Source organism: Phoenix dactylifera, chromosome 6 (genome assembly GCF_009389715.1).
Source record: "Phoenix dactylifera cultivar Barhee BC4 chromosome 6, palm_55x_up_171113_PBpolish2nd_filt_p, whole genome shotgun sequence".
Classification (NCBI taxonomy): Eukaryota; Viridiplantae; Streptophyta; class Magnoliopsida; order Arecales; family Arecaceae; genus Phoenix; species Phoenix dactylifera.
In genome coordinates, this window is record NC_052397.1 from 4,448,299 (window position 1) to 4,460,961 (window position 12,663).

A 12,663-nucleotide genomic window follows, 5' to 3' on the forward strand; every position below is an offset into this window, starting at 1 on the left:
GACAGAACATGGAGAAACCTGTGCCTGTGCCTTGAACAAGCAAGGAATCTCTCTCTTGGTTTATAGAAGATCTCCCTCAACCTGCTGCGAAATTTGGAACACAATGGTTCGTAGGGTGGAAATGAGCTGAACATGAGTTGGGCTAAGCCTAACTCTAGCTTGTCTTGTTTTATAATCGAGCAAAGCCTATACTGCTTGTGAATTAATTTTAATACATATTTTGCTTTTATTTATATAATTAAGAGTAATAATCTTGATTATATCTTAGTTTTCTAGTTAAATTCTATTCTCCATAACCTAAATTAATTTATAATAATCAATTATTTTTATAATTAAAATAACATATGTTATTGTTACATTTAAATTTTGAGGTACTTTTAGCTAAGCTCAAGTGAGCTAAGCCTAGCTTTGGTTCTGTTTGTTTCCTACCAAGGCAAGTTAAACTTGAGTCAAATTCCAATGCCAAACTTCCCCTCCTCATAGAACACTTGTCAATATACAATACATGCATACGTGCAATATATGTATAATGTATATATTGAAAATGTACATAGTTATATATATATATATATATATATATATATATATATATATATATATATATATATAGGTTCTATGGATCTGACAGACATGAATGATGTTGAAGCTAATAAATCACCGGTGGGTCAGAAGATACTTTCTAACTCTTTAAAATATTTTTGAATGAAATAGAAGTATTTAACAAAAAAAAATTAAAAAGTTGTTTTAGTTTTGTAAGAAAGTATTTTTTCAAAAAAAAAGTACTTTCAAAAAACCTCTAGCGGTAGGTTTTGTACTTAATTTATCGTTCAACTAGGGACTTATATAAAAATTTGCTTAACGCTATTTAAAAGAAATAAAAGAAAAAGTTTAAAATAACTCGGAGTCCCAGCGTAGGCAGGCTCGCAGGTTGGTGGAGGAGAGATGCTCCACGATGTCCGCAATTTGCCCTTATATATATATATAGCCCCATCCATGGGTGTGGCAATTGAAACAGCCATTGGAGGGAGGCCAAAACCGTGGATGGCGATCGCGCCCCTTCTCCGCCACCGCCATTGCTGCCGGCGCCTACGATCTCTCTTTCCGTCTCGGAGGCGCCACCTCCCAACGTCGTCTTCTCATTCGCTCCGTTTCAAGCCGTTCATCTTATCTCACAACCTGGGATCCGGAGTGCCTTACGCACGAAAAAACCTCTACAAAGCATTGGGATGCCCTGTACGAATCGGCGGGAGGGGAGGCAGGGGGCCGGCTTGCGGGGGCGGAAGAGGCGGTCGAGGAGGCAGGAGGGGTCGTCGTCGCCATCAGAGGGGTCAGAGGCGGCGGGCTCAAGGGTGGGGGAGGAGGTGGACTAGAGGGAGAGCCCGAGAGGTCGAACCAAAAAAAATAAAAGAAAAATAAGGGCACCGATGCCCAGGTGAACTTTGGAGAGAATATTTTAAACGGATGACGAATCCTTGTGGGCTGTAGCCCTTTTCCAACCTGACCCATATATTGAACATGTTATTAAACAGGTTATACAGGTCAAACGGGTCATACATCTTAAACCTGTATCCGATCTAATTAATAAACAGGTTAAACGGATCAACCTGTTTATGATCCGAATCTGTTTAAGCCAAATCCAAATCTGTTTATGGCGGATCGAATATGAATCGGATTAGCAGGTCGGATCATATTTTGCCACTCTTATTTGTCGCTCTCTCTTTATCACTTTTCCTTCTACTCCTTTAAAGGGGTTTTATAAACTAAATACCCTTTCAATCAGCCTCTCCCCTGCCACTTCTCTTCCTTATTTAAGATAGGAAGGCATTTCACAATCCTAAATGCTTCACATAGTTTGCAGTCATCAACATATTATGTAATTCATGCGGATGTAAAAACTCAACAAGGCAATCACTCATAGAAGCCAAAATGCACAAAAAGTTGCTCACTCATAGATGCCCAAATACACAATAAGTTCCTCAATTATACTAGCCCAAACATAACGGTGATATCCAATACATTTGATCTCGAAGTCCAATATAATCAGGACAGTTGATGCAAAGCAGTGAGTTCCATCTCCTAGGAGTTTACTGCCACACAAAGCAAGACACCATCAGATTCCAAGCCACTGATGTTGTAGTTGCAGCTAGTATAAAGATTGAAATATTTTTCTACTTTAGTTTCAGATAGGTAGAGATCAAGCAGACCCATAAAACCTAGAGCTTATATGGATCATTGGCTTTCAGACAGGTTTGCTGAAACCGGAATATTGGATGTCAATTTGAGCTTTCAATCAGCCAACCGAAACTTACAGGCGTACCTTGAAGTTTCTTCCTTCTTCCTTCTCTATTATTTTTACTGTTATATAGTGGTCCAGTCTGACATAATCAGTATGCAATATAAAGTAGTTTTGCATAAGCAAGTATATCTCTCTCTTTTCTTCTTCCCTTAGATGAGGTGTAAATTTATTTCAATCGAGAGCTGACTTTAAGCAATATCTGTAAGATTACAGATACAAAGATAAACAAGGGCATTTACCTATGTGAACACTCCAACAATACAAGGATAAGCATGGATAGAAGAATGATGAATAAATTGGTAATCTGGTTTGCTAGAACATGATGTTAAGTCGACTTCATGAAAACACTGTCTTGATACTGAAATAATTCATCCAAAATTTATATTTAAAGGTTTTAAAGAAGAAAAGAAAGAGGCGAGAGGAGGTGATAGAGATTAGGCAATGGTGGTGGGATTGACAAAACAGGGTTTGTAGAGGAAAAAGAGGGAGGGAAAAATTAAGACAGATGTATTTATTCTTATGATAAGGCTTGCAAGTCGGGTCACAGTCTTATAGATGGATCGAAACTTGTCTAGGGTATATACTGGGAAATAAATGGGAGGATGGTAAGAACGATAGAGTACATTTGATTTTTATTATAAAAATAAAACACTTCTCAGCTTTGGTCGTATATTTAAGAGAGTGAACCGGCAAAGTCGAGAAAAAATTTAGTAAAAAAGCTATAAAGTTGAAGAAAACAAATGTATGATTTGTGATTGGAATAGAAATCAGAATAATCATTTTTTTAAAATATATATTTAGTTTATGGTGGAGATTGGAATGGAGATTGAAATAGAATTTAAATACTAAGATGATAGGAGAAATTTGGGTTTGAAATCGACATGAGAGTAAAATTTTTCTCGATTAAATGGTTGGTATATGAGTCATCCATTTTTATTCCAGAGTCATAAAATATCACATGGACGGGAGTGATGACGACGGAAAGGCGCGGAGGGAAAAGGAGGCGGGAACTGGGGGGCCCGCTGGTTGCCCAGGCAAACGTACCTCCCAGTCTGCCCCACGCCTGCGATGCGGCCGACACCCTGCCCGTCACGTGCGACAGAGGCTCTCAGATCAAGGGAAGTCAAGATCCAACAGCAACAGCCCACGTGTAGGAGTACATATTTGTCGGATGCAGAGCTCCCGGACAAGTTTGAGTCAGATCTGACAACCATCATGGCATCAAAATGGAATCTCACGATGATTTAAAAAAAAGCCTGCCATCTTACCCCGCCGTACACCGTCTTATTTTTAATTAGAAAAAACATATACCTTGTTATAAAACGCCCCTAGAATTACAGGTATCCACGAGGGTGCCCTTATCATTTTCTTTTATTTATTTTTCTTTTTTTAAAACTCAACCAAATTCACCAAACAAGTTCCATTTGATTAAAATTTCTTGAACTAGGACGTGTTCTAAGAGTTTGTTAATCTTCCACCTTTGACATCTAGGGTAGAAAGCGTCTCATGTTTGAAAACATTTGTCTAAGAGTAGTTAGAATTTGGAATCAGAAGTGAATATGCTCCGGCATATTAGTCTAATACTCCAGCTAATTCTTATGATTGCATTTTTTTTACTTAGAAATTAAAGATTTTAGATTTAAATTTTAAATAATAAAATTTTAAAATATCTGAACATGCATAATTATAATGCGGGTGGATGAGTCTCCCCCTCCATTCCATCAAAAATTAAATTAATGTAGCCCATCGTCAATTTCGTAAAATAGAGACGAATCAAAAATTAAAAAGGCCAGCGAAATTGATACAAGCCAAAGTTGTTTTCCTTATGATTTTGGGCAGCATGAACATAGAGCAAATTAGGAATTTTGTATGATAGTTCATTAAGCTGAGTTTTAGTTCTGATTGACATTGGATATGACTCCAAAGTATTAGATTTGTTTTTTTTTGAAAAAAGATCAGCTTTACAGGAAGCATGGGCTTGTCTTCTTTCATTTAACTGAAGGATGGGTCAAAATGTTACGCTATCTAGGAAATAATTATCGTAAGATGGAAACAAACAAAAAAAAAAAAAACTTGTCATAACAAGTTGTTTACCAACAACAAAAAAAACACATAACAAGAGAAAGAAAATAGACATGGTACCAACAAATGATTAAAAGTATGTTAAAACGATCAACTCCATATGAGTCATGCAATGTCCAGCCATGCAAATTCTACTTTTGGTGCACCATGATGCTTTTTGCCTACAATTGCGTGTGAGGTTTGGCACTGATGTCATACCACGCAACCAAATATAACCTAATGAAGACTAGAACTCGCATGACCATCGAGAAGTTCAATGGAAGAAGAGAAACAAAAAGCAACTTCAATGTTAGGCATGGAAAAAGACTAATAGAAGCCCCGACAGTTTCCAAATGTTTGGCTCTCTCTCTCTCTTTTGGGCGATAAAGAGTGGGAAATCCCACGAAAACTACATTCTTAAATAGAAAACACAAATCATATCAGCAAGGGTAAGTGAGTCAGTGACCGAATATCCAAGAGAATCATGTTACACGAAGACTAGTCTTCATTGACTCCCTCTCCTGCACGCCTATCAGCTGGTTGATTGCTTTTTCTGAACACGACTTGCACGAAAAAAATTTAAGGATTGCTTGAGCTATATGACGTCCATAAGAAGTGCATGGCTTAGAATCATACCAGCATTACTACGACATCCATTAGTCCAATCTATGATGTTAACGATTCACCTTCCAACCAGAGCTTCATGCATTCTAGTTTTTCTACTGCTGCTGTCAATCCTCTCAATTCAACTTCAGGCACTGTAAATGCATCAAACGATCCTGTACCGGCTGAAGAACATCACCATACTCATCACGAATAACGAAACCTGCACCCACCTTCCTATCCTTCCACGATGCATCTAAGTTCACCTTCACAAGTCCACAGGATAAGGGTGTCCTAAAAAACCAACTGGGTTGAAGTAGGTGAGCTCATTAAGTTGCCAGTATTCTGGTGCCGCAAGTTAACCATTCTAGTGAACTATATATTTGCATCCAGTACCTCAACAGCCAGTCGCCGAGTCAAAGATGGATTGCTTCTTCTAGCTTGCTGTCTTCCTTGAAATCATCGTTCATTTTCTTTTCAACCACAGGACCCAACCAGCATAACTCATATCAGCGTCCCCAACTCTACCTTCCTTCTATGATCCACTAAAAATTCCACCAGGCTCTGAAGGGAGGTTATGTTAGGAATCAATGGAAATTGAGTCCTTAAATCTGACCAAACCAACTTTGCAAAGCTACACTGCACCAAGATATGTTCAGTGTGCTCAACAGAGCCATGGGATAGACCATACGAACCAAGATCAACGCAAGATCTCCCCAAGGTGATGCATGCCATCTCATACTTCCTGTTCTTCTCCTTCACTCCCCAATATTTTAGGCCAGAAGAGGCCCCCCACCACATAACTGCCCTGACGTGAGAATCTGGGAAACCATTTGGAAGTTTTTCCTTGAGCTATTCGCAACAGGACACAGCATTAACATCATACCAAGACAAAACTTTCCCAGACCCAGGACTATTTCTGAATTGCCGCCAACCAGATCCAGAGTTGCAAAACCAACCACGTTTCACTAGCATTTCCTTGTACCCCTCAAACAATGGCCAGCCATTTGCCTAGAAAGCAAACAGCTGGATAAGCCAAGATATCACCATCGAAGGAATCCATCCAAAGAACCAAAAATAAAATACTCGTTGCATCCGCCACAACCAAGTTCCATTCAAATTTCCATCGTCCGCACCCGATAAAAATTGCAGCTGTGAAGCAACCTTCTATCTGCCATCTTTGTTAATAAACAGCTCAGCCTATGAAAAGACTACCAGGAGGAATCAAGTGCAGGACAAATGCACAGGTCAAACAAAAGTCCACAATCTACCATAGCATCAAGATGCACATACAACTAAAGAAGCATTCATTCAGTTTTCAGAGATATCCATAATGTCTTCAAATAACACAGATCCAAATTCAAGTACTCAAAAGCAGAAACACTTCACGAGTAAACAGTACAAAAACTCAAGATATTATACCTAAAGGTACTTTAATAATCAACAATTCAATTCAACTGATTGCAGCTGACAAACAATTCTGGTCCTCCATATCATCCATCGACATTAATTCCTGAAACCAAAATAAATAAATAAAACGCGATGAAAGAAAAGGCACTTTTTCATGAAGACTGAACAAAGCAACATGCAAAACTAGCATGGCTTTAGAAACCCAAAACGATCATGGCTATACTTACATTATCTTTTTTACAGAACCAGTGGGCCGACACCAGGATCCCTCAGTAAATGCAGTTCTCCATGGGCAGGTCATCGAAGCTCCAGAGATCCACAGTGCTCTGTCCGTCCTGAGCAACATCACAGCTGAAGAGGCTGTCAATTGACTCGTCTGCACTCCCCTCAAGATAAGGGATCTCCAGGAACTTCATAAATGATTCATAGGCAGATAGCTCCTCAGAGAGTTTCATTGCAGAGTCTTCATCTGCCGGCACTGCTTCTTCAGAACTGTTTTTCAGTTTCTTCTGAGGGCTACCATGTTCCAGGAGTCTGGATTCATCACCTTCAGTTATAGTTGGAGCAAAAAGCGATGTAATCTCAGGATTCTTGGTCTCGTGTTCCCATCCGAAGTCCAAACAATCATTAGAGTTGCTTCCCTGTTCAGAGAGGAAATTCACTAACCCAGTGCCCCCGGAAGATGGAGACGATCCTAGCGAGGGAAGGGAATTCAGGTACTCAGGCTTTGTGAGCTCCTTCACTTCCATGTGATCCATAGAGGAATGGAAATCATAATCTGGGTTATTGAGGTACTTTAAGGACTGATCAAACTTCTGTTCCTCTGTCGTTGCTGGTTTTGGTGTGCGCAGATTTGCTTTGTGGCGGCGCTTTTGGGCATTCGCAGGTGCTTCAGGGAAGTTCACCTTAGCTTTCTTGCCCCGGATACGACGGGCTTCAACATCATAAGCTCGTGCAGCCTCTTCAGCAGTGTCGAATGTTCCTAGCCAAACACGGACCCCCTTGCGGGGATCTCTGATTTCAGCTGCCCACTTGCCCCATGGACGCTGACGGATTCCTCTGTATTGATTCTTTCTCTTCCTTTTGGCTGATTTAGCTGCAGGCCCACTTAATTCTTCTGATTTTAGAGTGATCGAGCCCTCTGCAGTCCAAAGAGAACAAAGATAAGACAGAAAGTAACATAGAGGGGACATTTTCATTCTAACAGACATAGATCTCAACTTTCTGATAATTAATTAAGAGGAAACAGATTATTCCATACAAAGTTCAATCACACATAACAGACAAAAAACAGATTTTAACCTAGATTACAGGATTCTTTATGAAGTAACAACTCAATTCTGCTACTCTTCTGTCTGAGTATAGTCTACCAAAGAAGCATGCCAGCAATAATAGAAAATATGAGTACTAAGGTACAAGATCCCATGCCATTTCCATGCACAAAAACACTTTGATTCCAAGCTTCTTTCCCATCAACAATTAAGTTCTAGGAAACATTAGGACTGATGTTGATTGTCTATACATAAAATTGCACTGAACATAATTTTTGTTTTCACTTTCACAATTTTTGTTGCAAGGAGAGGTGGCAATTAGAGTGCAGATCCATCCACCATTCCATCCGATCTAATAATTTAGACATTTACTTTCATCAGATCAGTGGAAAGATAACCATAATTGACTAATAATGAGTCATGTTGGTTTCTAGTTTCCACCCTCCAAATCAATCACACATCATTTTCATTTCCCCTTTGCACAAACAAAAGGGAACAACCTGACACAAATTTTCTCCTGCCCCTGACATTTTTATGATCAACAACTTTGTTTACATTTATCTTTGACTCTGATTTTCCAGCAACATCCTAGGCAAGACAAAATTCTCAGCACACCTTAAATTCTATATACTTATAATTATTCACTGTAGATCTCATCTCTATATTGGATAACTCATCTATTAGAAACATAATATTACTGAAGGACGGCAAAAGAACTGATTACAATCCCGAAACCATAAAATAGACATTGACAAGGCAAAACCGGCAGTAAGACAACAACCATGCACCAAATCAAACAACAGAACAATGCAATAGCTATAAACAAAGATGAAATTGAAGGAATAACTCAAGGGAGAGGAGGAAATAAGTCAGATATAAGGTGGCGAAAAGATTAGTCAAAGAGCAGATTAATTTGGGTGATACTACCTGAATTTAAAGACAAAGAATCACACAAATTAAACAATTTATCTCAATAAAAGTGACATCCTACTTTAGTCTTCACCAAAGAGGAGAGAAAAAAATGGAAACAGGAGCCTGAAAATAATCATAATTCATATAAAAATAGTTTGAAATAGGGAATTCACAATTTAAATCAAGCAAAATTAGGGAGGAGCAAATATTTGTTTAGCAAAAGATTTGCCCATATAGCATAAATTACAATAAATTCCAAGAAAATACTTGAGGAGAGAAACCCAAAAGGGCAAAACTCAAGAAGTATTATTGTACCCCTTACTCACATAGGATTTTCTTCCACCGTTCTTCTCGGAATAAACAGATTTTATAGAATCTAATCTAACCAAAGTTTTTTTATCCAAAGTTTTTTTTTTCTTTAAAAAAAGCTAAAAATGGAGATCCATCAAACTCTCACTCAAACCCTAAAGAAACATAACCTCATTTCAGTTTATACATAACAAGTCCCAAAGAAGAAAGCTCCTTTGATGGCAAAAAAAGGTAACAGAGAGAAAAAGATTCTATCCAAAATAAATTAAAATCCACAAACAACAATAGCAAGCTCGAAAGAAGAAGGAATCACTGAAAACATCCCACTTTTTCGCCGAGAAACAAAAAAAGACACATTTACGCTAAATCGCCAAAAAGGATAAAATTTCGAGCGAAAGCTAGAATTCATAAAAAAAATTAATAATAATAAGGTACCCTGAAGACGAAGAAAATGGCCAAAAGAACAATCTTTTCAAGAGAATTTCTCCGATTACCTCGAGAGAAGGGAGCCTTGGCGGTGAAAGCGAAGGGCTCGACGTCGATCTCCGCCTCCTCGTCCTCCTCGGACTCGTCCTTGAAATCCTCGAAGTCGGCCTCGAAATCGTCGTCGATCTCCACCACCTCATGCTTCCGGCCTTTCTTGCTGCCGCCGCCCTTCTTGAGGTGCGGCCAGAGGTAGTCGGCGGTGAGCCGCCGGGAGCCCGCCGGCTGCAGGATGAAGTCGGAGATGATCGCACCACCACACATCTCGAAGCTCAAAGGCGACGCCTTTTTCGGACTTTGTTTTGTTCTGAGAAGAGAAAATTGGTGAAGAGAAGAGTAGAGAAGAAGGGAAGAAAGGTTTCTGGCGGAAAGAGTTTGAGGGGAAGGTGGGGTGTTTTGTAATATAAATAAATGATGATGAGTTTAGGAGAGAAGAATAAGCTGGTGTTTACTGAGGGACAGAGAAGCGGGGGTTGTTCCGAAAAAATAAAGTATTCATTAAAAGATAGAATTAAAAACGGGATAGGGTATTCATTGAAGTGGTAAACTATGAAGTGATACCAAGGATATTAAATAAGTAGGAATATATTGTCCCAAAAAAATAAAGTAGGAATATATGGTGATACTAACTTAATAAGTATCATAGAAAGCTATGTATCCAGCTATGGGAAATTAAATAAGTAGGAATATGGTAATTATAGAAATTACTAAGAATATTGTTTTAAGATCAAAAACAAAATTGCTGGTACCTGAGTTCAATTGTCCAAAAGTTTAGAAATTCCTGTAACTAATTTTAAAATTTTAAAATAAAAATTACCTTACCAAATATGCTTCTATATTTTTACTATTTTATTTTTTTAAAGATCAGAAAACACAAAATAAAATTGATACCAACAAATCCTTAATAAATGGGAGCACGATAGTGATATATGTTATAGAAATATTGTTGAAGGAGGACGTGAAAATTTTTTTCTCTTAACTGTTTTTATGTTTAATATTTGTTATTCTCATGAATATATCTATTTTTAATCTTTTATGAGAATGTAGTATTAATTTCTGCGAAGAGTTCAAATGATTGGAAGTGGTTGATTTGGATTGAATTAAGGAATAAAATAGAATAAAGGTTTAAGATGGGGATGTTTGGGGCATGTAAAATGGTTTTTTTTTTAATGGTAAAAATATAAAGTGGTAATTATGAAGTGAACATGATGAAATTAATAATCATGAAAGAATACTTAGAAGTAGAGAATTCCAGAGGGAAGGATGTACTGCAATTTATTTATATAGGTGGTGTCAAGTTACCCTAATGCCACCATGGTGTTAGGTTTGCAATAAAATATTAAACACATGCATTAGAGTAATGGTTTATTCTTGGTGCGGAGTGACAATTCTCGGGCCCTCAGCTCTAATTGTATTAGTTCCCGGACTGGGTTTTAAACTTTGTGCTGACCTATTAAGATTACAGTATCACATTATGAAGTCCATACGGGGATTGGCTCAGATTTTGTTCATACATTTGTGACATTACTGATTAAGGTCAGAGATGATATTGGCTCGTTGCACTCTTAGTTTAGGTTGCGTCTCTCGCATGAAAAAACGATTGATTTTTTTTCATGACATTAATGTTCAGTTCTTGGGGCATTCTGAACTTCTTCATTCATCCATCTATATAGATTTTGAAGCAGTCAATCTAATGCTGAATTTATATGAAGAAAGATGGATCTTCTCTTGGCACGCGAAAAAAACAAACTCTGGATTTGGCTTTCTTCTTTGGAGTTGCTCAGTGCATAGTTTAGCATTTAGTCTATTGCGGCTTGGGAGGACTTTTTTTTCCCCTCAAGTAGCAGGCTTACAATCTAGAATCTAGATGTAGATCTACATTCAACAATTGGTCACGTTCAGCCAAATTTACAAATCAGACCCATGCTTGGTCAAACATTTCTGGTCTTCTTTGACACGTGATGCTTCTCTTTTTGTCCACCCTAGTCAGATTTTTTGTGCTTGGTCTACCAAGTACTTGGCTCACATGTTGGGTAAATGAAGCCTATATAATTTTGGGGCACAAACTAAATAGTTAATTAATTTTGGTTTGTACTTTTCATCAAAACATGTTCATTTTGAGGCGAGTATATAACAATTATTTTATCTTTGGGTTAATTAAAGTATTATGTATAAAATATTATATATATCCTGCTCTTGGCATAATATTTTCTTGGGTTGTTCATCACTGTTTTCCTTTTCCCTTCTCACATGGGAATGGTTAGATTAATGGTGCCTTTGCACTTGGAAGTCCTCTCAAGAACCTACTCATTGAAATATGTTCCTCGGTTGGATTTTATTTTGTGGGAAGTTTGAATGCCATTGAAATGGCCTATCATCTCTTCATCTGAGTGTTTTGCCATTTATTCAGCAATTTGACTCTTTCGAGCAACCCACCTAATTTAAAGCAGTAGTTGGTCGACCATTTGACCACAAGACGTGATATCTTAGTTTCTCCTTAATAAAGAACATAATGGATAAATTTTTGCACTATTAATTTAGTTCCGCTATGAACTAGAGAATATCAAGTTCAACTAGCATAAAGATTGTGCAAAAACAAAAAAAAGGCAAAGCCAATCAAAATTCATTAAGATCATAGATTGTGGGGAATATGATATTCCCTATCAAAATTTCTTTTTTCTAGTTAGCTAACATTTATCTCACCTAAGTGGCCAAATTTATATTTTACCTAGGTAGTATCACTACCACACTATCTCCGGCATAATATTCTTATTTTGAAATAAAGATGCATCCAAAAAGAGGAGCATTTCTCCTAAATTATTAACTACTAATTATTAATTATTGTTAAATTTTAATGAATCTATATCGATAATCAAAGTCAATATGTATCTAATTGGTAACATTTGCAAATGAATAGCAGTACCAACTCACGTGACCTAGTCACCTAGGTTGAAAATACTTGTCCTCCTCCTTGCTCGAACATTGAAAGAAATCACCCAATTTACCTCTTCAAGCAGAAGTCTTAAAATGCGCTTAGATTTGAAGGATACACGATGTAGAAAAGGCAGAAAATGAATGAGGATGAGAACAGATACAATTATATAAAGACGTGCTTCTTTGCTTGTCTCATGATCTTGCTTACAAGGATACTTGCCATGAGCTGCTTTTTTTTTTTTTTTTTTTGCATGTTTAAGTTTCATCGCAACTAAAAACCCGAAAAGATTAAAAAAAGAACTGCATCCCGTTACTAAGCCAAGGTTTGGAAAGCTCGCACCTATGCATTTCCACACTCGTCGGTAGCAATTATTTTCTTCACAC

At 37.7% G+C, this 12,663-nt stretch overlaps 1 protein-coding gene across 1 annotated transcript; it reads right to left on the reverse strand.

The window, feature by feature from the left end:
* Nucleotides 1–6,246: 6,246 nt before the first annotated feature.
* LOC103702455 (ethylene-responsive transcription factor 1-like) lies at nucleotides 6,247–9,780 on the reverse strand. The gene is made up of 3 exons (XM_008784898.4): nucleotides 9,357–9,780; nucleotides 6,598–7,511; nucleotides 6,247–6,473 (listed from the first exon to the last, which is right to left on the reverse strand). Exons 1-2 carry the CDS (start codon nucleotides 9,607–9,609, stop codon nucleotides 6,640–6,642), a joined length of 1,125 nt encoding a protein of 374 aa, XP_008783120.2. The 5' UTR covers nucleotides 9,610–9,780; the 3' UTR covers nucleotides 6,247–6,473; nucleotides 6,598–6,639.
* Between the last annotated feature and the right edge of the window lie 2,883 nt (nucleotides 9,781–12,663).